Source organism: Ctenopharyngodon idella, chromosome 18 (genome assembly GCF_019924925.1).
Source record: "Ctenopharyngodon idella isolate HZGC_01 chromosome 18, HZGC01, whole genome shotgun sequence".
Classification (NCBI taxonomy): domain Eukaryota; kingdom Metazoa; phylum Chordata; class Actinopteri; order Cypriniformes; family Xenocyprididae; genus Ctenopharyngodon; species Ctenopharyngodon idella.
The window spans coordinates 35,398,840-35,426,143 of NC_067237.1; the positions used below are offsets into that span (position 1 = coordinate 35,398,840).

Sequence of the window (27,304 nt, forward strand, 5' to 3'; positions counted from 1 at the left end):
TACAGTTCAGAACCCTAGCAGCAGCGAGTGGTTGGAACGAACCAGCCCTCATCTCCAGGTATTGTCAAGGTTTGGATCCACGTGTGCGGTTGCATCTCGCTGCATACGAGGATACCATCGGGCTCGAGAAGTTCATCCAACTTTCTATAAGATTCACCACTCGTATGCAGCTGTGCATTGAAGAGCACCAAAACCAGCAACTCTTTCCATCCTTCCTCCACCAGCCCGAATCTGTCAGCTCCCCAGAACCAGCCAGCAAAGAAATGCAGATCGACAGATCACGTCTTTCACCAGCTGAGCAACAGAGGAGGCTGACTCAGGGTCTATGCTTATATTGTGGTCATCCTGGGCATTTCAGAGCTGAATGCCCCACTCGTCCAGTGCGAGCTATGGTGAGTGTCATTCTGCCTTCGTTGAATCATCAAAATCCACTCACTATTGTTGCCAACCTTACTGCTGCCAATGTTTGTATTCCAGTTAACGTCTTCATCGACTCTGGGTCAGCTGGAAACTTCATCTCCGGAGCCCTCTGTCACCAGCTCAATCTCAAGACCATCAGTTCGCCGAAAGTCTACCAGGTCCACTCAGTAACGGGTCGTCCTCTTCGTCAAGTGCGTTACATGGTGGGACCCCTGAAACTACAGATCGGTGTTCTGCATCAGGAAGAGATCCATCTGCTGGTTCTGGAGGATTCAACATCTGACATGATTCTGGGGCGCCCATGGTTGGAGCAGCATGATCCGATCATCTCCTGGCGGACAGGAGATGTCCTGAAGTGGGGTAACCATTGTTTTCCTGGATGTTTTCCTGAAGTTCCTGTTCCAAGACCAGTTCCAAGTCCAGTTCCAAGCCCTGATCCAAGTTCTGCTCCAGGTTATCCTAGCTCTAAGAAGATCCAAGTCTGTGTCACGTCTATTGAAAGTCCATTAGAAAAACGCTCCACAGATATTCCTGACTGTTACTCCCACTTCAGTGACGTCTTCTGTCCGAAGAAGGCCTCCAAGCTGCCTCCCCATCGGCCATGGGACTGTGCCATTGATCTCATCCCCGGTGAGCCAGTGCCCAGAGGAAAGATCTATGCGCATACAACCTCATCTGAATACGTGAGGGGGACGAATTGAAGACGGCTTTTGTGACCCCTACTGGACACTATGAGTACTGCGTCATGCCGTATGGACTCGTCAACGCCCCCTCCAATTTCAGGATTTCATGCACGAGGTGCTCCAGGAGTTCCTGCACAAGTTCGTGATCGTCTACATTGATGATATACTTATCTACTCCCGGAGCCTGGCCGAACATCGCCAGCACGTTGCGGAGGTCCTTCAATGCCTGAGGGACTACAACCTGTTCCTGAAAGCAGAGAAGTATACGTTCCATCAGCCCTCAGTGCAGTTCTTGGGATATTACATCGATCACAGTGGCATCCACATGGACGAGAGGAAGGTTTCTGCAATTAAGGATTGGCCCCTTCCTGCGACTATGAAAGAACTGTAAAGATTCCTAGGATTCGCCAATTTCTATCGAAGGTTCATCAAGGGCTACAGAGTACCATCACTTCTCCACTTACCAACCTACTCCGTGGCAGGCCACATCTCTGTCCTGGATCCGGCAGCAAAGCAAGCTTTCGAGGACCTCAAGACCACCTTCACAACCGCTCCCTTCCTTGTTCATCCAGATCCAGAGCTTCCCTTCGTGGTCGAGGTCGATGCATCCACCACAGGAGTGGGAGCGGTCTTATCTCAGCAGCAGGGGAAACCAAGTAGACTCCATCCATGTGCCTTCTTCTCCCGCAAACTCAACCCGGCGGAGGTAAACTATGACATCGGCAACCGAGAGCTCCTTGCCATCAAGCTTGCCTTGGAGGAGTGGAGGCATTGGCTCGAAGGAGCCCGTCACCCCTTTCTGGTACTAACAGACCATAAGAATTTGGAGTACCTGCGTGATGCAAAGAGATTGAACCCATGTCAAGCAAGATGGGCGCTGTTCTTTACTCGATTTAACTTTACCATTTCCTATCGTCCCGGTTCCAAGAATGTCAAAGCTGACGCTCTATCACGTATCTACAGTCCCGAAGAAAGTTCTGAAGATCCAGAGTCCATTCTTCCAGAGAATCTCATTGACAGTCCCATAACCTGGTCAGAGGAGACACTGCCCGAGTCCAATACCTCCACCAACACCCCGCCGGATTGTCCCCAAGGTTTGCTGTACATCCCACGGACACAACGCATTACCATCATTCACTCCTCTCATTCGTCGCTGGGCACTGGCCACCCAGGGGTCAATGAAACTCTCTCGTTGTTAAAACAACGCTTCTGGTGGCCCAACATGGCAGCGGATGTCAGGAGGTATGTAAGGGGGTGCAGGGAATGTGCCATATCCAAGAGCCCTCGTCATCTTCCTTCCGGGAAACTACAACCTCTGCCCGTTCCAACTCGCCCGTGGTCACATCTAGGAGTGAACTTCATCACAGATCTCCCGGACTTCAATGGACACACTTGCGTGATGGTTGTGGTTGACAGGTTCTCCAAGTCATGTCGATTGATTCCTCTCCCAGGACTCCCAACAGCTATGGTCACAGCAGAGCTTATCTTCAATCATGTTTTCAGATACTTTGGATTGCCTGAGGATATTGTATCTGACAGAGGACCTCAATTCACATCCCATGTCTGGAAATCCTTCTTCAAACTCCTAGATGTGACCATCAGCCTCTCATCTGGATACCATCCCCAGACGAACAGGCAGACAGATAGGAAGATACAGGAGATTGACCATTTCCTGCATACCTTCTGTCATGGCCACCAGGACTCCTGGAGCCAGTTCCTGGGCTGGGCAGAGTACGCCCAGAATTCCCTCCGTCAGCCCACCACTGGTCTCACCCCTTTCCAGTGTGTACTCGGCTATCAGCCCCCACTGTTCCCCTGGGATGGGGAACCATCAGACGTCCCGGCAGTGGATTTCTGGTTCCGGGAGAGCAAGAGGGTGTGGGACTCAGCTCATCTTCAACTTTAACGGGTCCTCAGGAGACGGAGATTAACAGCGGATCTTCGCCGTTCTCAAGCACCAGTATATCAACCTAGAGATAAGGTCTCGTTATCCACTAGAGATATTCGGATGCGTCTACCTTGCAGAAAGCTGAGTCCCAGATTCATTGGCCCCTACACCATCATCCGCCAAGTCAATCCGGTCACATACCAGTTGCAACTCCCACCTGAATTCAGAATTCACCCCACGTTCCATGTCTCCCTGTTGAAACCTCACCACCCTTCTGTTCTTCCCTCCACAGAGCCTGGCGATGCCGAAGAACCCCCCCTTCCAATCGTCGTGGAGGATGGAGCAGCGTATCTGGTGAAACCAGAAATCTTGGACTCCCGGCGCCGTGGTGGTCACCTGGAGTATCTAGTCGATTGGGAAGGATACGGCCCCGAGGAAAGATCATGGGTTCCTAGAGTTGACATTTTCGATCCTAGCCTTCTGGAAGACTTCCATGCCAGACATCCCAACAGACCAGCTCCACGAGGCAGAGGTCAGCCACCACGTCGTCGGGGTCCACGGTCCTCAGGAGCAGACCGGGGGGGCGGGGGTAATGTCACAGACACGCCAGGCTCTTCACTCACCCAATCACGACGCATTCCTTCACCAGAGTTCTGATCACGCACACCTGACATTCATCACCACCCCTATCAGCAGCACTATAAGAGACACTCACAGCCACACAGTCATTGTCCGGTCTCATTAACGCATACTTACCCTAATGCTTACCTTACGGACTCCTCGATCAACTACTTACCTGTCTCCAGTGTGCTTCCTAGATCCACCGTGTTCTCCTGTCTTCCGTGAGTGTCTCTGTGTGTCTTCAGCTCCAAGGACCATCCGCCACCCACGACTCCTAGAAGAAAACAAGTATCAGTATCTCTGTCATCGATCATCACGAACTTTATCTGGCTTCACTCACCTGCTCACTGCTCTGGTTGTCTCAATAAAACAGTGTAAACCTTACCTGTGTCTCCGACCTCCTCTGTATGTAACAGCATGAGAGCACAAATTTTTTTTTTTTTTTTGTGTCAAGAGTGGACATTATATTAACATTAATACTGTTATCAGCATGATCACAGAGGGTTTTTTCACATAGCCTACCTGACTGAAAGGGCTCATTGTGCGGGTCATTATGCAGGTCATTATGCGGGTCTTTGTCTTCTCAGGTGTGAATCACAGCATTATTCATGAAGATTCACACCTCCATGCATACTGTGTTTCTTGACAAAAAGTGTCTTACAAAATTTAAATCAATATATTGTTTTATATGAACGAGTAGGCAGGATAATTTTTTCACATCATTTTGAAGCAAAAATTCTAGTCTACAACCTCCAATACCCAGAAGTCTTGTAAACACATATTTTGTATTTATTTTGTGGCCTTATTTCAGTGACTTAAGTTTTTTGTTTTTTCAATAACCACGCATAAACATTATTCCTTCAAAAATACAAACATGTACATACATGTTCCTCACATATTATGGTAGCCTAGTTCGTGTTAAATACAGCGTAATGACACCTTTTCCATTAATATGTTTATGAACAACTGAAAAAAGCACAAATATCAGGGCATGTCAAAACTTCTCCAGGGCCCCAAAAATCCTTAGACCCCAGAGGGTTAAAAAAGCCATTCTTACCTTGAACAGCGTTTCAAACAAAACAGTCCCTGAAGATGAAAAGAGGATGACTCGTTCTCTAGGCGCCCCTTATGTGAGCTCGGGTCGCACTAGTAGTGATGTCATAGGCTGTCGCCGGCCAATACGATTGTTGTGATTTGATAGCGTTTCAGACACCGGTTCCCGCGGAGGCGTTCCCCCAAAGCGTGTTAGATGCAGTGTGAGTTCCCTTTCGAAAGGGAAATAAGCAGGTAGGCCCGAAAACAGATGCAGAGGTTGGGTTGTTTCTGCTCCATATGTGAGTAACATTGGTTTTACTATGTTTCACAGAACCAAGATATGCTGTTGTTGTAATGTTAACTATAGTAACAGGACAGTTTTGAGTTTCATTGTTTGACTGTTGCCCTGTCCCAAATGAAAAACTGTTGTGTGTGCATGTCCGTGAGGGCTGTAGGGTGTTCCCTATGTAGTCACTTTGTGTCCCCGATGTACATTTTTGGCAAATTTGCAATGATGCAGCCTCCACAGCAGACTTCTGCCCAATTTATACACCCTTATGCCACTAAAGTTTAAACTCAGAAGACAACTGAAAGGGTGTAGGTGCGCTATTTGGGACAGGGCCTAAATGGGATTGCATCCGAATCACTTACGTGCAGCAGGAGTCGGGCCTCCATGGCCTCCTTGCAGGTGATGAAATATGGCTTCATTAGCAAGATATCCTGACGTAATTTCTGCAGTGCAAGAATTATCAGAAAATTACTTTAGATTGCTTTTTATTGAATGCTGTTTATGTTCAGCAAATGTACTGCTCATATATGGTGTCACAATTTAAAAAAGTTATAATTTTGGAATAATTTACTGAATATCACTTTAATGCACTGTCAAAATTATGACATAGTTGCGTGATTGAATTGTTGGTTATAAACAAGAAAGTCAAAACCTCAGAACTTGAACAGGTCAAAAATCACTATTTTAAGGTGGTGATGGGGAGGTGTGGATATTTTACCAGTTTTGTGGATACTCACTCTGATCTCCACCAGCTCCTCCACAAAGTTGAAGAGCAGAGGGTTGATCTCTTTAAGTCTGAGCACAGGCCTTGACAACATCAGAGCAAGATAGCGCATGGATGAACGACACACCTGAACACATCAATACACAAACCAAAATCAAAGGTCTTTATCAAACTGAAAAATGGAAAACAGCGAAAGGACAGCACTTTGGATGGATATATAAATATGAGTAACATCACACTCGTAGCCGTGCAATATAAGAACAGCTGTAATTTGGCTGTAGGCAAGAGGCAATCACAGCTGTGCTGATACAAAGCCATATCGCAAGGCTACGAGTGTGATATTGCTTTTATACAGTTTGACAGAGTAAGTATTTAAATAAATATGAACAACAACAACCACTGAATATCAAAAGAATGCTTGTGTGCGGAACTACTTTTTTCCGCCACAGATCCAAATCTCAAGTTTACAGTTTAACAACTGAGCCCAAGTCTCCATTACTAATACGGAAACGCCACTTTAAAACTAGCAACGACGGCTTGGGTTGCTTAGTGTAATAGTGTATTATTGAAATGATTAAAAGTATTATGAGATAAAGAGATCGACTAAGTGTGTGTGGTTTCAGTTTTAAGGGGCCGGCATGACAAATATCTTTGCTGAGTGCAATTAAACAGTGCAAAATGAGAGCAGTGCAAAGCAAAATGAAGAAAGAAAAACACACTGTAAATTGCTTGCGCCAAAGCCTCCATTACTAATTTTAAACTTTCACTTTAGAAATAGCAATGATAGCTTGGGCTGCTTCAATTAAGATATTTGTGTATTAGAGTATTATTGGGTAGAGTAGTACATTCTAAAGAAAAATGGTTCTAAACAGTACCAAATTAGGGTTCTTTGGTTTGTAACAATAGCAGAACCCTTTTTGGTGCTAAATAGAACCCTTTTTTCATTAATATTAGTAAATTAGTATCATTATATTATTTATATTAGTATCATTAATATTATTTTTAAAATATTATTTATTTATCTTTTTTATTTTTATTTTTTATTTTTTGTTATCGGCCTGGTCTTATAATATCTTGTAGCCTGTAATAGGGTTTACATAAAAAACAGCATGTTGTGTCAATTATGTACTTTTATTTTATATTGACGTGAAATTGTAGCAAAAAATGTGTGACAGTGCTCTAACAACAGTTATTAACTGAATACATTAATAAATGACAATTGACATTGAACATGAATAAATACATAAGGAAGTAAAACATATTAGAAACACAAAATAGATGTATGCCTAATGAAGACCTAGTTCCAGTGAAATATCTTCACAATCCTCAATTATGTCTTTAAAGGATTAGTTCACTTTCAAATGAAAATTAGCCCAGGTTTTACTCACCCTCAAGCCATCCTAGGTGTATATGACTTTCTTCTTTCTGATGAACACAATTGGAGAAATATTAATAAATATCCTGACACATCCAAGCTTTATAATGGCAGAGAATGGGACCATCATAAACCTGTACTCCACACAGCTCCGTGGGGTTAATAAAGGCCTTCTGTAGCGAAGTGATGCGTTTGTGTAAAAAAAATATCCATATTTAACAAGTTATAAAGTAAAATATCTAGCTTCCGCCAGACCGCCTTTTGTATTCAATGTACGAACAAAGTGTAAAACTCTTGCAATTCAAAATGCTAACGCTACATCCTACACCTTCCCTGTTCAGCTTACGGAAAAAGTGTAACTGACGCGATGTCAGTTTACACTTTCTTTGTAACTTGAAAACGGAAGGCAGTCTGGCAGAAGCTAGATATTTTACTTCATAATTTGTTAAATATGATTTTTTTTTTTACACAAACACATCACTTTGCTTCAGGAGGCCTTTATTAACCCCCAGGAGCCATGTTGATGGATGATGGATGGATGGATACTCGTTGGTCCCGTTCACTGCCATTATAAAGCTCAGGTGTGTCAGGATATTTATTAATATTTCTCAGATTGTGTTCATCAGAAAGAAGAAAGTCACATAGATCTAGGATGGCTTGAAGGTAAATAAAGCTTGGGGTAATTTTCATTTGAAAGTGAAATAATCCTTTAAGTCCATCATTTTGGTGTAATTGAGTGGCAGTTTCTCTCTGCAGATGATGAGGTTGTGGGATGTGACAGCATCTGAAATACACCATTGAGTTTAGAGTCTGTTTCTTCCATTTGTTTATGTAAAAATATTGTTTATGAAGGCCAAAATTAGCAAAAATTGACAGTATGTGAGATCTTACAATGTTAAAAGGAGAAATTATATAAAGTCATGAGATAGCTTTAATGCTTGTTTGTTTGTTTGTTTGTTTTTGTTACCGGGTATGTTTTTGTTGGGACTTGTTTAAAAAGTATTCATCACCGAAATCCCGGGAACAAACAAACATACATGCACAAATCCGTTCCTGCCCCGGAAAAACAAACTTCATCCACTGTTCCCTTAACGCTGCTCTTTGGGAAGCTGAAAAAGGTAATCTTTCTCTCACAACTGAAAACACACTCCTTTGTTGACAGGAGCTGCGTCTCATTTCGGAGGCTGCGTCCTTCGGAGATCGCATTTGAATACTTCATCAAGGATGTCATATTTAAGAAAAGTAACCGTAATAAAATTGACTGATATTCATTGTGACGTGTAAAATACTGTAAATTCTTTCTTACGTTGCAATCTAACGGTTATTTTTCTTAAATGAGACAGGAGATGTATGCAGCCTTCAAAGGGTGCAGCCCCTGAATTGGGACACAGCCATTACTGAAAAATCTTTCGGCTTCCGTATCCCGAACGAAATGCGTTGATGGGGGCTCTTGCTCTTGTTCTGGGTGATGTGTGTGTGCACGCTTATCAGGAAAAAAAAAAATGCCTATACAAGGAATTCCGTGATACGTGATAAAGGGCCATACTAGAAAAAACTCCCCGAAACCTGTACAGATACCGGAAGTAGTCATTTGGCACAGAAATACTCTGTCATACGTCCAACTCGTGTTTTGAAACTTTGGCCATGTTTAGCATGAGAATCCAACTCTTCAACAGTGTAAATAAGTCAGAATGCATGAAATAGCATTCTTTAAATGCCCCCTTTAACATAGCCCCCTTTAATTGAAGAGACCTGGTCACACTTACAAGTTCTGTTAAACTAAAAAGAGAAAAAAGAAAACATGATTGTTAGGAAACCAGTTAAAATTTGAAAGTTAAAATTTACAGACATTTTAAGAAAGAAATCATAGAAATCAAAGAAATGTGTGCGATTACCTTCATTTGTTATATAGCTGTCATTCTGTAGGTCAAGGCATAAATTCGTGAAAATAAATCAGTTTGACATGTCCACTGATGAAAGTGATATCTTTGTCGTAGCATCCTTTCAACGTTTAAGGGGATTTCACTTGACTGGTGTCAGTGCTGTTCAATGCATTGATCTCTGTGACATGAAGCGTCACTTTTTTCACTTTTACATAGTGTTTGAACATAAATGTGTCAGCAGTGTGTGTACACAATGCCAACATAAAATGATAAAAATCCACCAATTCCTTTTTAATCCCCATAAAACCTTAACAGTCTCATAAAACAAGTCATTTTCATTTTCTGTGCAAAGTGACATCACTTTGTACAGGCCCCGCCCATGAATGCTGACGTTCTCTGCCATATTAGCATTGTTTCCATCCTGAATGAGCTGTACACATTCTGCCATTGTCTCGATGCCAGAGCAGCTGTAGCAACAATAATGTCTCATAAGCGATTGAGGTGTTTTGTTGTTGGATATAAGAGTGAACATAACAGTCTTCCTGTACTCCTGACATCTGAGCCACTGAAGATGCAGTGGATTAGTTTTGTTTTTGAAGGGAAGCTACAACAGGCTTGTACTAATAGTGGATAAAACCAAGATGACAACATAAGTTATAACTATAATTAAACTAAACTTTACCAGACTATCTACATGCAGCATATATTCTATAGCTCTGTAGGCATCACAACAATTCCCACACGAGCACTTGTACAGCGATTTACAGATTTTCATGATGGAACATGCTAATCGATGACTTCAAGATAGTTAACTCCATATCAACTACATAAATTCATCAATTAACCATTCAGAAACATTCTGTTGCATTCTACATGTGTCACTTCTTCTTGAGTCTCTCCATCACTGTCGGACTCTGGTTCGAACATATATGGCTGAACACCGCTACTGACAGATTCAGATTTTTAGTGCCGTTTTGTTAGCTCTTGAAGCTCTGGCCTTTTTGAAAGGAGGCGGGGAGCAGAAGCTCATTTGCATTTAAAGGGACACACAAAAACAGTACGTTTTTGCTCACCCCCCCAAAAGTGGCAATTTTAAAATGCTATAAAAAACATTTCTGTGGGGTATTTTGAACTAAAACTTCACATACACACCAGAGACTTATTTTACTTATTTTACTTATCTTCTAAAAAAGGGGCATAATAGGTCCCCTTTAAAACCTTGATTGACTGAATAAACAGTGCACTCACAGTCACTTTTAAGTGAATGAAAAATCAAGAAGGATATAGCTGCAGCCTGGAGATCAGTGGGAGCTCTAAAATGGGATGTGAACCCGGGGCTCTGGGTTCCCAGGTTCTGTCTGTTTGAACTGGCTATGGTTGCTATCTGGTTTCTCATTGTGCCAGATACGGCAACACTTTATCTTGGCGTGTTAGCTATATCGTTCCCATTGCATCATAGCTACGCAGCGTCGAGTGAACCTATGAAAGAGAACGTCTCGGGTTACTGGCGTAACCTATGTTTTCTGAATAGGGAACGAGACGCTGCGTAGCTATGACGCAATGGGAACGTCCTCTGGGTGTGCCGATTGTCTGAAGCCCGTATAGAATCACGCCAATTCATTAGCTGATGGCGCCGGCGCAGCCCCGACGCTCTTACGTCGCCATCCTATACTGACAAACGCGCCAGCAGCTCCTCAGATTTCTCTGCCGAAAAAGGCCACTTGTCAGCAGCGCGAGGAGCTTGGCAGCGGACGCAGCTTCTCGTTCCCTATTCAGAGAACATAGGTTACACTAGTAACCCAAGACATTCTCTTTCATAGGTTCACTCGACGCTGCGTAGCTATGATGCAATGGGAACGATATACCAAACACGCCAAGCTAAAGCGCTGCCGTATCTGGCACAATGAGAAACCAGATAGCAACCATGGCCTGTTCAAACAGAACCTGGGAACCCGGAGCCATATCGAGATCCAAACTATAAAATTTAACAAACGTGTGCGGGGAGGACCATCCTGCCGCTACACAAATGTCCTCCAGGAGGACCCCTCTGAAAAGAGCTTGAGAGGAAGCCACACTTCTGGTGGAATGTGCCCGAACGCTGAGAGGTGAAGACAGACCACGCACCACATATGCCAGCGAAATAGCCTCCGTAAACCAGTGAGAAATTATCTGCTTTGATGCGGCAAGCCCGCGGCGGCCAGCACCAAAACATACCAAAAGCTAATCGATCTACGTAAGACTTCAGAGCTAAGACAGGGCAGAGCAAGTGAAGTTTTTCATCCTCATCAGAGGCGAAAGGAGGAGGATGGAATGAGTGAAGGGTGATAACTTGAGAGCGAAATGGTGTAGACAAGACCTTGGGCACATATCCTGGTCTGGGTCTTAAGGTTACCTTAACTAGATCAGGGGCGAAGTCCATACATGCCTCGCTAACAGAGAGAGCTTGCAAATCCCCCACTCGCTTTAAAGAAGTTAGAGCCAACAAAAGAGCAACCTTAAGAGTCAGAATCCGCTCAGGAGCTGACTCCAAGGGCTCAAAAGGAACCTCCATTAAGCCCTCCAGGACGACTAACAGATCCCAAGAGGGAATCCCAGGGGGGCATGCTGGCTTCAGGCGCCGAACCTCATGCATAAACGCCGAGACCAACCTATGTTTGCCCAGGGGAATTTCATCTGACTCCCTTTGAGCAGCACTCGCGATGGTCTCCTGGACGTCGGCAGGAAGACTAGAGATTAAAGCTGGTGGCCTTTGATGGGCCATACCCACAGCTTCCAAATCTCGGGACGAGGATGCCATATCTTGCACTGAAGCTGAGACAGCAGGTCTTGTCTGATCGGGATCTCCCATGGAGGGGAGTCCAGAAGAAGAATCAGCTCCGAGAGCCATGTCTGGGATGGCCAGAATGGGGCTACAAGCAGGAGACAGACCCTGCTCTCCCTCACCCTGCACAGAACTGGGATCAGCTTGACAGGCGGGAACGCATAGAGTTTCAGTCTCGGCCATGGGTGAGCGAACGCATCTATGCCCAGAGGCGCTGGGGGGCTCAGGGAGAACCAAAGCGGGCATTGAGATGACTCCGCTCTGCCAAACACTTCCCAAATCTGGGCTACTGTTTGAGGGTTTAGCATCCATTCTCCCGATCTGAGTTTCTGCCTCGACAGAAAATCTGCCATGAGGTTCAGGGTCCCGGGTACATGAACCACTCTCAGGGAGAGAAGTTTGTTCTGAGCCCAAAGTAGGAGACAACGCGCATGCCTGTTCAGGATAGTTCTGATAGTGAGCCCCCTTGACGATTTATATGAGATACCACCGCCATGTTGTCTGTCCTGACAATGACGTGGCGTCCCCTGAGAAAGGAGAGAAAGTGCAGCAGGGCCAGGGATACAGCCCTGAGCTCTTGTGCCAAGAGAGGAACTCTCCTGTCCACACTCCACACGCTGGCCTGCCCTCGAAGAGCTTCATCCACCAAAGAAACGGTCTCATGTGCAGCAATCCTAGGGGCAGCACAGGGGATGCTGCAGCCATGAGGCCCAGGAGCCTGCGACAGGTGCTTACAGAGACATGATGGCCTAGCCTGAAGCGGGCCAAACATGTAACAAGACTGGAAATCCGGGCAGAATTCCCATCTGCTCACTCTCCATGTTCTCGAGCTCTACATCCAAACCCCTGGTCGCGAATTCACGTGAGGCCTCAGCGGCTTCGGGAGCGCGACGGAGAAAAACGGATGACTCCTTCTCAAAAACCGCGAGTCTAGAACTAGAGAGTTTTGAGAAGGAGATTTTCACAGAATTTACAAGCAGAAGCGCCATGAACAGCGAAAAAAAAATTTTGTGCGAAAAACCCAAACATTTAAAACACTTACTGTGTGGGTCGTCGCTTGCAATGAAGTGAGAACACGGCGGTATACAACGACGAAACTCCACGGCACTTCACCACAAGGAGAACTGAGTTCCACTATCGCAGTTGCTGAAGTGCAGATGAAGAAACACTCGAATAATAATCCAAAATTCGGGTCAGATAAACCGTAGCAGAAGGGCTAAAATGGCCGCTTCGTGAAGGCAGAGAAATCTGAGGAGCAGATGGCGCGTTCGTCAGTATAGGATGGCGATGTAAGAGTGTCGGGGCGGCGCCTGCGCCATCAGTCAATGAATTGACGTGATTCTATACGGGCTTCAGACAATCGGCACACCCAGAGGGTGTTCCCATTGCGTCATAGCTATGCAGCGTCGAGTGGACCTATGAAAGAGAACACTAAAATCACTCAGATTGAGTAGCTTGGACAAATTTCCTGGCTCCAAATTATTTAGAGATTTAAAAACAAAGAATTTTGAACTAAATTCTAAAATGCACAGGCAACCAATGTAGCGATCTTAAAACAGAAGTGACATGATCAAACGTGCGCCACCCTTTAAGGAATATTGCTGCAGGATTTTGCACTAATTGGAGACGTGCTACTAATGACTTGGACATACCACAATAAAGAGAACTGCAGTAGTACAAGCAGGAAGTAATAAAATCATGGATAGCAACCTCCAAGGTTTTCTCAGAAAGAAAAGTTTTAACCTTAGGGAGAAGACGTAATAAAAAAAATTAAAAAAAAACAACAAGCACCTATCACCACATTTATTTGTTTGTCAAATTTTAGGCTTCACACCTAGATTCTTAATACAGGATGTGAAAGTGAAAGGAGCAAGGTAGTCGAGGTCAATACTACTGTCCCTGTAGTTTTCATTTGGGCCAAAAACTATGACCTCATTCTTTGATTAATTCAAAAATAAAAAATTAGAGAACCATATTTTCACTTTCTCCAGACAAGCAAAAGGAGATTTCAAGGTAGTATGATTATTGGATTTCAGAGGTAAGACAAAGAAAAATCGCCCAATCTAACAGAGAACCTTCTATTCATTAGATATGATCGAAACCAATTTAAGACCAATCTGTCACGTAGAGTGTGGTCTCAATAAGATACATGACGCAGGTTGATGAGAGACCAAGGTGGAGTCAGAGTAATGAGGGAGCCCAGTGGAGCCTTAGTGATGGTGGACCACTGCACAGCTGAGGGAGCACAGATCCAAGGTGGCGCCGAAGGGCTGACAGGCCGAGGTGAAAACATGGGCCTGGAGACCTGAGGTGCAGCCAGGGAACCTGCATCACAGAGCCTAGTTGGTGGTGAAGTGGCCCAAAGTGAAGCTGAAGAGCTGACGGGAGTCAGCAGCAAGGGCAGAGCCAAGGAACTGCGAGACACAATCGGAGCAGGTTAATGACCGTGACTGGACAGAGCCAGCGGAGAGGATGTAGACAATGGGGCGGGAAGGTATCAGTGTGACCAGATCATCAAACAGGTGACTCTGAGCTTGTTCAAGGGCAGGAGCAAGTGAAATTATTGAGCCAGCGCTCTTTTACTGGCTTGAGAGTGGACTGCCCCCACGACTCCAAGAAGGACCTGGTGGTAGGTTATGGCCTTGAGATGGAAATGGCTTCCTCCAATAAGATGCATGATGCAGAATTACTAAACAAGATACTTCAATCAATACTCAGAGAATACACTAGAGGTCTGCAGGGGCTTTAAACTTAAGCCTGAACCTGGCCCGTACCCGAGATCGTTTGACCTTACCCCGACCAGTACTGTTAAAGTTTAAGCCCGAACCTGACCCAAACCCGAAATCCATCACTGTAGAGATGTACCTGCATTATTGCTATCATAAGCCAAGACAGATTTGTAATACCTACACTGCATGTAACCACTGAGCTATTTATTGGTTAACACTCAGGGGTTGGCCGGTCGCGCCGGTGATACCACCTTGCTTTTTTCTTATCAGTATGAAAGAGACTCAAAATACTCCGTCAATTTTGTACATACAATTAAGAGTTATACACCATTTTAATCTGTGAAATATCTTCTTTTATTTGTGTACACTCAGAGTAAAAACAAAATGGTATGCTTTTTTCAAAATAAAGAAAACTAACATGATGCGTGATCTTTCGTCTCCCTCTGAACGAAGTCCAATGTGATAGTTCTCAGAAAATGAACAGTAACTTAGTGAATACTAATGACACTAAAAAATGAGACTTATGTCTAAAGAAACTTTGAAATGTCAGGTTTTAAATCGTGTAAGTCAAATCGAAAACAAAAAAATTCTGTTTATGTAATCTGAATGAAAAGAGACAAATGTCAGACGTCCGTGAGTCAGCTCATTATCCACTAATTCGGCCACACCCACGGAGCGAGCGCTATTCAGACACAAATTCTGAGGCAATACATGTATACATTGTCGGCTATCGTGTATTTATTATCTTCAAAAGTGTTTATCTGCATGTTATAGCCATGGTTAGCAATCTCTGGAAGCCTCTGTTAGTTCCTGGAATGTTACATGGTATGCCTGTTCTTCACTGAGTCATTTATGGATTAAATGTGCACAGAGCGCCCTCCGGCTGCAAGTATGAATTGAAAACACAGTATCCAGCGCTCATAGTGATGAAAATAAATATATTGAATAAATATTACTCCTCTGTATAGAAAATTGACATAAACATATGAGAATCCATCAATATTTCTCCAAATGTGCATGCTTTTAAGCTAAAAGGCTATATGAAATGCCATAGAGGTAACATGAATGTTCAGACGCTTTGCATCACAGAAATACATTATATTTTAAAGTATATAATAGAATACCATTATTTTAAATTGTAATAATATTTCACAGTATTGCTGTTTTTTCTGTATGTTTGATATACATCATGATGAGCTTGAGACATGATCACAGAGGGTTTTTTCACAGCCTACCTGACTGAAAGGCCTCATTATTATGCAGGTCATTAGAGGTCTTTATGCGATTATTTTGTCTTCTCAGGTGTGAATTACCTCATTATTCATGATGATTCATGCCTCCACGCATACTGTGTTTCTTGACAAAAAGTGTCTTACAAAAACTAAATCAATATATTGTTTTATATGAACGAGTAGGCAGGATAATTTTTACATCATTTTGAAGCAAAGACTCTAGTCTACAACCTCCAATACCCAGAAGTCTTGTGAACACAGATTTAATATATATTTTTTTGCTTTATTTCAGTGACTTAAGTTTTTTGTTTTTTCAATAACCACGCATAAACGTTATTCCTTTAAAAAACACAAACATGTACATACATGTCCCTCACATATTATTGTAGCCTAGTTTGTGCTGAATACAGTGTAATGACACCTTTCCATTAATATGTTTATGAACAACTGAAAAAAGCACAAATGTCAGGGCATGTCAAAACTTCTCCAGGGCCCCGAAAATCCTCAGACCCCAGAGGGTTAACATTAACTAATTATGAACAACACCTCTGTTCAGCATTAGGTAATGTTTGTTAATATTAACTCACGCATGTATTAATGCATCTATTAACGTTAACAGTGCAAGTAGTTAACATTAGTTAATGCATTAGTTAACATTAACTAATCATGAACAACACCTCTGTTGAGCATTAGTTAATGTTTGTTAACGTTAACTCACACATATATTAATGCATGTATTCGTGTTAACTGCACAATTAGTTAACATTAGTTAATGCACTATAATATGAAATAATCACAAACAATGCCTGTAAACAGCCTTAATGTTTTAAGGTTAACTTACTGTACATATTTACATTAGTTTATGTAACAGTTGACACACTAAGGGTGAACATTTCTAACTAGCCATCTTACCCTAAAGGTAAAAATGCCATTGTGTACCTTATCAGCATTATTTAATTACAAGGCATTGATTTGGGCTGTAGGCCTAAACATAATTCTGAAGTAGAAGCCATCTGAACATGAACAGATATGTTGTTCATGTTTATATTCACTTTACTATCATTACTTACATTCAACAAAGCATTCATTAATGGAATTTGTGAACCTTATTGTAAAGTGTACACTATTTCAACATTAACTGATGTGTTATTAACATTTGTAGACCCTTTATTAATATGATTTACCATTAACAAAGCATTTAAATGAAAAAAAAATGTCTGTAATTGTTTAACCATTTTGTAATATTTAGTTTGTTTGCTGTGCAACACAGAAGGCGTTTTCTCCTATGCAGCGACTTACAATGCATAAGATACAACAAAGCACAACATAAATTCCCAAATCACATCATCTTTATTTGTTCGCTGTACTCCAAATCTTTATAATCCATATGTTTGTGAGGAACAGATCCAAATTCTGCGCTTTTTCCGGCGATCTTCATCTTCATTCTCAGCAGCGACATTCATAGTCAAAGTCCGCGTTCGTTATGATTCAAATTTGAAAGTTGCGCCCTTTACGGCATGGTTTACGGCACTGATATCAAACGCTCATTGGATCTCACCTGCTTCGTCACAGATTGCGACATGCCGTGTTTCAGTGGATTGACATTTGAAATGAGTGTGCGCCTTCACGGAGAGAAGTCGGATTCATATTTTCATGGATTAATAGCTTAAATTCTGCTCTGAACCCTATAAAAACTATTACCGCCAGAGAGGAATGCGACTGGAACTCATCATTTGAACTACTTTTGGTACCACTTTTGACATTTTCGCAAAAAATAAATTATAGTGATTACGCTTGTTTGTCTGTTATTATAAAATTATACATACATCTTTATCATTATGACATGAAAGATTCGTAAATATTCGTAAAAATATAGTAAGTATTTTTACGTTTTAGTTTACGCTTTGTTAATGGTAAGTCATTACTAAAGGGTCTACAAATGTTAGTAACACATCAGTTAATGTTGGAATAGTGTACACTTCACAATAAGGTTCACAAATTCCATTAATAAATGCTTTGTTAATGGTAAGTCATGTTAATAAAGGGTCAACAAATGTTAGTAACACATCAGTTAATGTTGAAATAGTGTACACTTTACAATAAGGTTCACAAATTCCATTAATGAATGCTTTGTTGAATTTAAATAATGATAGTAAAGTGCATATCAACATGAACAACATATCTGTTAATGTTTAGATGGTTTCCACTTCAGAATTATGTTTACAGCCCAAATCTATGCCTTGTAAATAAATAATGCTGATAAGGTACACAATGGCATTTTTACCTTTAGTGTGAGTGGTGAGTTAGAAATGTGTCAACTGCTACATAAATTAATGTAAGTACAGTAAGTTAACCTTAAAACATTGAAGCTATTTAGAGGCATTGTTCATGATTAGGTCATGTTATCTAATGCATTAACTAATGTTAACTACTTGCGCTGGTAACGTGAATAGATGCATTAATATATGCGTGAGTTAATGTTAACAAAGAATAACTAATGCATTAACTAATTGCGCTGTTCACAGGAACAGATGCATTAATATATGCGTGAGTTAACGTTAACAAAGATTAACTAATGCTGAACAGAGGTGTTGTTCATGGTTAACGTTAACTAATGGATTAACTAATGTTAACTAATTGCGCTGTTAACGTGAATAGATGCATTAATACATGCGTGAGTAAATGTTAACAAACATTAACTAATGCTGAACAGAGGTGTTGTTCATGGTTAGTTAATGTTAACTAACGCATTAACTAATGTTAACTAATACAACCTTATTGTAAAGTGTAACCATATTCTCAATATAAAATCTCATCATCTACAGTGAATAACATCATCAAAAGATTCAGAGAAACTGGAGAAATCTCTGTGCGTAAGGGACAAGGCCGAAGACCTTTATTGGATGCCCATGGTCTTCGGGCCCTCAGACGACACTGCATCACTCGTCGGCATGATTGTGTCAATGACATTACTAAATGGGCCCAGGAATACTTCCAGAAACCACTGTCGGTAAACACAATCCGTCGTGCCATCTGCAGATGCCAACTAAAGCTCTATCATGCAAAAAGGAAGCCATATGTGAACATGGACTGTTTCAAAGTGGAAAAGTGTACTATGGTCAGGCGAGTCCAAATTTGACATCACGGACATTGTGTCCTCCAGGCTAAAGAGGAGGAAGACCTTCCAGTGTATTATTAGCCTTCAGTTCAAAAGCCAGCATCTCTGATGGTATGGGGGTGCATAAGTGCATACGTTATGGGCAGCTTGCATGTTTTGGAAGGCACTATGAATGCTGAAAGGTATATAAAGGTTTTAGAGCAACATATGCTCCCCTCCAGATGATGTCTATTTCAGGGAAGGCCTTGTGTATTTCAGCAGGACAATGCACAACCACATTCTGCAGCTATTACAACAGCATGGCTTCGTCATAGAGGAGTCCGGGTGCTGAATTGGTCTGCCTGCAGTCCAGATCTTTCACCTATAGAGAACATTTGGCGCATCATTAAACGAAAAACGACCACGAACTCTTCAGCAGCTGGAAACCTATATCAGGCAAGAATGGGACCAAATTCCAACACCAAATCTCCAGAAACTCATAACCTCGATGCCCAGATGTCTTCAAACTGTTTTGAAAATTACACCATGGTAACACCAACTATTTTGAGAACTGTAGCAGGCATCAAATTTGAAATGAGCTCATTTTGTGCATAAAATTGTAAAATTTCTCTGTTTAAACATTTGTTATGTTATCTATGTTCTGTTGTGAATAAAATATTGGCTCATGTGATGTAAAAGTCTTTTAGTTTTCATTTTATTCAAATTTAAAAAACATCCCAACTTTTCCAGAATTTGGGTTGTAAAAGATCACTTTATGGCTATCATTTTTAAACAACAAAAAAGGTGTAGTGTGGTGACTCTGGTCTGGAGACAGCCCATAAACAATTTTTATTGCTTGTTTCTATTTTACCCCCTAGACCAGGGGTACTCAAGTTCGGAGGCCAAGAGGGCCGCATTTTAACCACATTAAATGCAAAGGGCCACAAATTATAACTTGGATCGTAAGACTTTTATTTAGGCCTACTTAAGACGATAAGTGCAGTTTATTATCTAAAGCTAAGTCTTACTAGTACTTTAATGGTTGTCCTATTTAAAGTGTCACTGAACATGAAAAATGGCATTTAAAAAAAGGATTAATAGCTTGTCTTGCTGTATTCTTAATGCACAATTGCATAAAGAAAAACAAGAACTGATGAAAAGAATTCCTTATTTATAGTGAAATGTCTGCATTGTTCTCACAAGTAATTTCAGGTCTGGCTGTTGTTCACTGGCTGATGAGATGGTTTGTCAGTAAGACAAAAACATTGCACTTATTTATAGTCTTTTTATACTCCATTGCACCTTTTTAACACTTTTTATAGCGCCTATTTATACTCAGGGACGCTCAAAGGTTTTATTATTATTATTAATATTATTATTATTATTACTTACCTTTTAATTTGGTCAGAATCCAAAAATCTTTTTTTTTTTTTTGTTCAATCAAAGTCTCATGAATTCTCTAATTAAAACCAACGTTGTAAACATGATAAATAAGATATTCTCCGTGAGCTCCATGATGTGACAACAGATCTGTAATGGGAGCGCTCTCTGCTTGCTTTCACACATTGACATTAAGAATAAAAGTTTTGTTTTTCATGCTGCTAAGAGGACCATCGGCAACTGCATTACATGATAGAAAAATGAGGTTACTTCGTTTTTTACTTGCGCACAGTCTCGAGCCTTTGATAGCGTTTGCGAACACAAGTGAGCGACACATGCGCACTAGAGAGATTCATGCTTGTCTAGTCTTTTTCGCTCAAATAGTTACAATAAAATGTCTTTGTATTCATTTAAAATAGTTTCTGGTATCTTTTAATCCCCTCACACGAGCACTCTTCAACACGGTCGGCTGTTGTGTTTGTTGTTACTCTTGTGCTGTCTTCTCCGTTTCTTTTCAGACTGAAACAACAGCCCGATTCAGTGCTGACACCTTGTGGACAAACTAAATTAGTGCAAAAACGATTCAATGTGCACGTGCAAAGTGCCTTCAGTATACAGGTGCTGGTCATATAATTAGAATATCATCAAAAAGTTCATTTTTTTATTATAAATTATTTTTAAAAATGAAACTTTCATATATTCTAGATTCCCTACATGTAAAGTAAAACATTTCAAAAGTTTTTTTTTTTAATTTTGATGATTAGAGCGTACAGCTCATGAAAGTCCAAAATCCAGTATTTCAAAATATTAGAATATTTCCTAAGATCAATCAAAAAATGGATTTGCAAAACAGAAAAGTTCAAGTTCTTTAAAGTATGTTCTTTTGTGCACTCAATACTTGATCGGCAGGATATATTACAGCAAATGACTTGCTCCTAGCACAAATTACTGCATCAGTGAAGTGTGGCATGGAAGTGATCAGCCTGTGGCACTGCTGAGGCACTATTGAGCCTTCAGATCATCTGTATATTGTTGGATGGACTGTTTCTCATCTTTCTCTTGAAAATATCCCATAGATTCAGGTCAGGCATGTTGGCTGGCCAATAAAGCACAGTAATATCATGCTCAGCAAACCACTTGGAAGATGTTTTTTGCACTGTGGGCAGGTGCTAAAGTCCTGCTGGAAAAGGAAATCAGCATCTCCATAAAGCTTAACAGCAGATGGAAGCATAAAGTGCTCCAAAATCTCCTGGAAGATGGCTGCATTGACTTTGCACTTGATAAAACACAATGGACCAACACCAGCAGACGTCACGGCCCCCCCAAATCATTATTGACTTCAGAAACTTCACACTAGACTTCAAGCAGCTTGGATTCTGTGCCTCTCCAGTCTTCCTTCAGACTCTGGGACCATGATTTCAACATGAAATGCAAAATTTACTTTTATCTGAAAAGAGGACTTTCGACCACTGTTCACTGTCCAGTTCTTTTTCTCCTTAGCCCAGGTAAGATGCTTCTGACGTTGTCTCTGGTTCAGAAGTGGCTTGGTAGTCCTTTTCCTGAATATGTCTGAGTGTGGTGACTCTTGATGCGCTGACTCCGGCTTCATTCTACTCATTGTGAAGCTCTCCCAAGTGTTTGAATTGGCTTTACTTGACAGTATTCTCAAGCTTGCGGTCATCCCTGTTTCTTGTGCACCTTTGCCTACCCAATTTCTTCCTTCCAGTCAACTTTGCATTTAATATGCTTTGATATACACTCTGTAAACAGCCACCCCATTCAGTAATGACCTTCTGTGACTTACTCTCTTTGTGGAGGGTGTCAATGATTGTCTCCTGGACCATTGCCAAGTCAGCAGTCTTCCCCATTGGTGTGGTTTCAAAGAACAAAAGATACCCGGAATTTATACTGTAGGGATGGTCATTTAATGAAACTCAAATGTAAATATTCTAATATTTTGAAATACTGGATTTTGGACTTTCATGAGCTGTACGCTCTAATCAACAAATTTAAAAAAAAAAAAACTTTTGAAATGTTTGACTTTACATGTAGGGAATCTAGAATATATGAAAGTTTCATTTTTTAAAATAATTTACAATAAAAAAATTAACTTTTCACGATATTCTAATTATATGACCAGCACCTGTACATTTATTGTTCTTTGCAGTTAGAAAAACTGTGCTGCGCGCGTACACTATGCGCGTTCTGTGCTGGTGATTAGAGCGTCACGAGCAGTGTACGCCTACCTAGTATACGTGTAAAAAAAACCCCAAAGTATTATTCATGTTAATTTTGAATGCAAATTATAATTAAAAAAATCATTTATATGTAGCATGATGCGGGCCACAAATGTAATGCTCACGGGCCGGATGCGGCCCGCGGGCCACCTGTTGAGTATCCCTGCCCTAGACTATGAATTTAGAAACGTAAAAATAGGTATTTATCTAACAAAAAATGCAAACTGCAGCTATAGTTTTTTTTAACTATGCAAAAAAAAAAAAAAAAAAAGAAAGAAAGAACAAAAATGCATAAAAAACAAAAAGTTCACAGGAAGAAGAACATACACTGACTACAACACAACTTATTAATATTTCGTTGGTTCTCTCTTGTTTTTGCATGTGTTTATAATTTTTGGCCAGAAGACCCAATCAGTGGCTCCTGCAGCTGTATGGCTTTATGCACTGAGCGTACCATGAGAGGGCGCTAAATGATGCTGTTTTTATTTTTTACATAATTTTTAAATTGATTATTAAAATCTATTTGACATATCTCATGACACATTAAAAGAGCAAGAGAGAATGAAAATAAATAAAGGTGCGCGTTTGTGTGTTGTAAAGTCAAATGTGTATGTGTGCGCATGGGTGGGCGTGAGGGATATGGGTGAAAAGAAATCTGATTGGCTAGATTAGTTTGGTTGCTTTTTTCCCACATGAAAAATGACATTACAGATAGTTAATGTTTAAAAACAGGCTCAAAATCAGTAAACGCTCTCTAAAACAGCTAAATTCGATTGAAACATTCGCAAAAAAGCCTAAAACTATTGAGTAGGGATGGAGAAATGAAGCCTCTTAAATCTTTGAAGCTTTTCTCTGATTGTTTCGGGAAAAGATTCGAAGCATCAAGATTGTTGAAAACAGTGCCATTTTGTGGGAGGTAAAATTTACAGCAGCCATAAACTTGAGTGCGCAGCTCCGTTGTTTTATCCATTAAGGACAAACAAAAGCCTGACGACGCTAAATGTGTTCAGTTTTCTGATAATATAATTCACATATTAAAGTGTGGCAATAAATTAAATGTAACAACAAAAACAACAATAAATATAGCTGCAAGCAGCAATTACGGGGCCAAGCACAAGCAGCACAAGAAGCCAGCCAATATGGCTGTGAGCATCAGACCAACTGCAACAGTGAGCAATTAAAGACCTACTAAGATCATTTTAGGCAAAAGAGCTGAAAAATATATAATATATACTGTCAATAGTAAAGATTTACTGGTTCATCACTTTCGACCAATAGGTGACACTGTGACCAAATTAATGTGGTATGTTCAGAGTGAGGTGACAATATGTCAAAGCATTGCAGAGATACAGACTCAACAGTCATTTTGGCATCTGCCTCTAATTCGTCGCTGCGGTATAGGAAAACAGTTTTGTCTATCAACATGAAATCCATAAGTTTTTGCCGGCATGGTCTGAAGATGATACGACTCGATTTTGGTGAAAATTGGACCAATAGTCTAGGAGGAGATTGAAAAAGTGTTATTTTAAAGAAAATCAAAGTGGTGGAAATTAATTTATGCTGACTATAGCAAAATTGGCATCAATGTTCTCAGCATGACCCCCAGAATCTAATAAGACCAGTCTCATTACAATAGGCCACATTTATATAAAGCTATTAGCATATTTTAAAAAATTCATTATAAAATTTGACCACAAGGAGACGCTATCTCAAAATCTATTGTGTACCTTCAGAGCATGGTGCCGATGGCACATCCTGAGTTTCGTAATGGTACATCAATTGATGTATCAATTGATATATGCATTCATATAATATAGCATTTTATATCATAATACTGTATTGTAGTTAATGGCAATTTCATGTTTTGTTCAATTATAGCGCCACCAAGAGGTAATGCGTTCATAAAATACAGCATTTTAGCACAAAATTCAAAATGGCCAAAATTGGATATCATTCGACTCGGCATGATGCCCCGAATCCATTGTCCAATTTTTGGACAAACCGATCAGAAGTTATTAGCAAAAATAGCCATTTTTTGTATCTCTGGACCAGTAGGTGGCGCTGCACCGAAACGCTGCATGTTGCCTCAGGTCATGCTTATGATGACATGTACCCAGTTTGGTCTGAATACGATAAAGCGTTGTGGAGATATAGCCTCAAGTCTGATTTGGTGAGCTTTTCGTCGAATACATTTGGACAGCTGGTGGCGCTAGAGGGATTGAGTTAGAGACTCCAAATTTGCTATGGACACAGTTCAGACTGTCCTCTAATTGTGTGCCAAATTTCACAACTTTTTAGCATACGGTTCTATGGGCTGCCATAGACTTGAGCGGAAGAATAATAATAATAATTAAAGCTGCAAGCAGCATTTACGGGGCCAAGCACAAAAGCGGCACAACAAGCCAGCCAACACGGCCGTGAGCATCAGACCAACTGCAACAGTGAGCAATTAAAGACCTATTAAGATAATTTTAGACAAAAGATCTGAAAAATCACAAATACAGTCAATAATAAAGATTTACTAGTTTATCACTTTCCACCAATAGGCGCTGTGACCAAATTTATGCGGTATGGTCAGAGTGAGTTGACAATGACAATCGCAAAGTTTGGTGTCAATATGTCAAAGCATTGCAGAGATACAGCCTCAAGAGTCATTTGGGCACCAAGACTCTAATTCTTCGCTGTGGTATATGAATACGGTTTTGTCTATTAACACGAAATCCATATCTTTAATTCGACATGGTCTGAAGATGATACGATTCGATTTTGGTGAAAACTGGATGAATGGTAGATGGTAGAAAAAGTAGATTTAAAGAAAATCAAAATGGCAGACAGGAAGTTTGGCTGACTATTGTAAAATTGGCATCAATGTTCTCAGCATGACCCACGGAACCTAATAAAACAAGTCTCATTACAATAGGCCACATTTACATTAAGCAATTAGTATTTTTAATAAAATGTTATTACAACATTTGACCACAAGGTGGCGCTGTCTCGAAACCATTTGAGAACCTTCAAAGCATGGTGCCGATAACACTGAGTTTCGTAATGGTACACCAATGCATTCATATAATAGAACATTTTATATCATAATACTGTATAGCACTTAATGGCAATTTCGATGGCAATTTGTTTTGATTTTGTTGCCACTTCCTGTCAAAATTTTGACATTTGAGCTACAACAGTTAGTTAACCAGCTTAGGTTCCGTGTTTCCTACGGTGTTTTTGTCTCGATCAGACTAACGGTTTCGAAGATATTCGCAATCGTTTTTTAAGCGCTAAATCACCACGCCGCACAAACCGTTAGCCGAAACCTAGCATGCTTGGTATCGCTGGACTCGGCAAGGATTCAGGAGTCTAAGGATGTGACTCCCGTGAAAATAAGCCAATGAGATCAAAAGTTATAAGCATATGAAAAGAAAAAAACAATTCTCCACTAGGTGGCGCTGGTCCGAAACTTCTCAGGCTCCTTCAGGGCATTGTGCTGATGACCCATACCGAGTTTCGTAATGGTACGCTAATGCATTCATAAAATACAGCATTTTAACACAAAATTCAAAATAGCCGATGGCCAAAATGGCAGACATGGGAAAATTGGATATTATTCGACTTGGCATGATGCCCCGAATCTAAGAAGACCAGCTTCATGATTTTTGGACAAACCTATCTGAAGCTATAAGCAAAAATAGCAATTTTTTTATATCCAGACCAGTAGGTGGCGCTGCACCGGAACTCAGCATGTAGGCTCTGGTCTTGCTTGGGATATGTAGAAAGTTTGGTCTGAATATGATAAAGCATTGCAGAGATACAGCCATGAGTCCAAATTGGGTGCTCTACGTTAAATTAATTTGTTATTTGAGAATAGTTTGATTTACCAAAAAGCTTTTGATAACTTTTTGCCAGAATGGACTGAAGATGACCTGATTTGATTTTCATGAAAATCAAATGAAGCGTCTAGGACGAGTTCGAAAAAGCAGTTTTTTTGCAAAATTCAACATGGTGGACAAACCATAAGTCGAAACCTAGCAGGTTTGGTATCATTGGACTCAGCAGGGATTCAGGAGTCTAAGGACATGAGTCTTTTGAAAATAAGTTGACCACACCCAAAGTGATAAGAATTTGAATATTTGATTTTACCACTAGGTGGCACTGGCCCGAAACTTCTCAGGCTCCCTCAGGGCATCGTGCTGATGACCCATACCGAGTTTTGTGACAATATGCTAATGTGTTCATAAAATACAGCATTTTAGCACGAAATTCAAAATGGCCAATGGCCAAAATGGCTGTTATGGTAATAATGGTTATCATTCGACTCGGCATGATACCCCGAATCTGACGTGACTGCATTTATGATTTCTGAACAAACCATTCAGAAGTTATTAACAAAAATGGCACTTTTTTTGTATCTCCGGACCAGTAGGTGGCACTGCGCCGAAACACTGCATGTTGCCTCAAGTCATGCTTGTGATGACATGTACGAAGTTTGGTCAGAATACGATAAATCGTTTTGGAGATATAGCCTCAAGTCTGATTTTGTGAGCTTTACGTCAAATTCATTTGTGCCCTTTTCGAGAATGGATGGATCTATCAAAAAGCTTTTGAGAACATTTTGCAATCATGGTCTAAAGATGATCTGGTTCAATTTTCGTGATAATCGGAGTAACGGCCTAGGAGGAGTTTGAAAAAGTAGGTTTTTCGGAAAAATCAAAATGGCGGGAAAATTTTTATGACGGAAAATGACGTCATAGGGTGCATTCAAATCGTCTTGAGCCAAGGAATCAGAGGAAAAAGAAGAATTTTGTTTCTAACCCTTATGGTTCAAATGTTATTAGCATAAACAGAAGTGCAACTTTGGACAACTGGTGGCGCTAGAGGGATTGAGTTAGAGAC

At 40.9% G+C, this 27,304-nt stretch overlaps 1 protein-coding gene across 2 annotated transcripts in view; it reads right to left on the reverse strand.

Annotated features, from left to right (window-relative positions):
* def8 (differentially expressed in FDCP 8 homolog) overlaps positions 1–27,304 on the reverse strand; it is a 168,529-nt gene that overhangs the window by 20,172 nt on the left and 121,053 nt on the right. For both annotated transcript variants that reach the window (XM_051871420.1, XM_051871421.1), the window contains 2 exons: positions 5,674–5,787; positions 5,299–5,379 (listed from right to left, as the gene is read on the reverse strand). In XM_051871420.1, the coding sequence (XP_051727380.1) occupies positions 5,299–5,379; positions 5,674–5,787 (195 nt within the window). The remainder of the gene's footprint in view (positions 1–5,298; positions 5,380–5,673; positions 5,788–27,304) is intronic.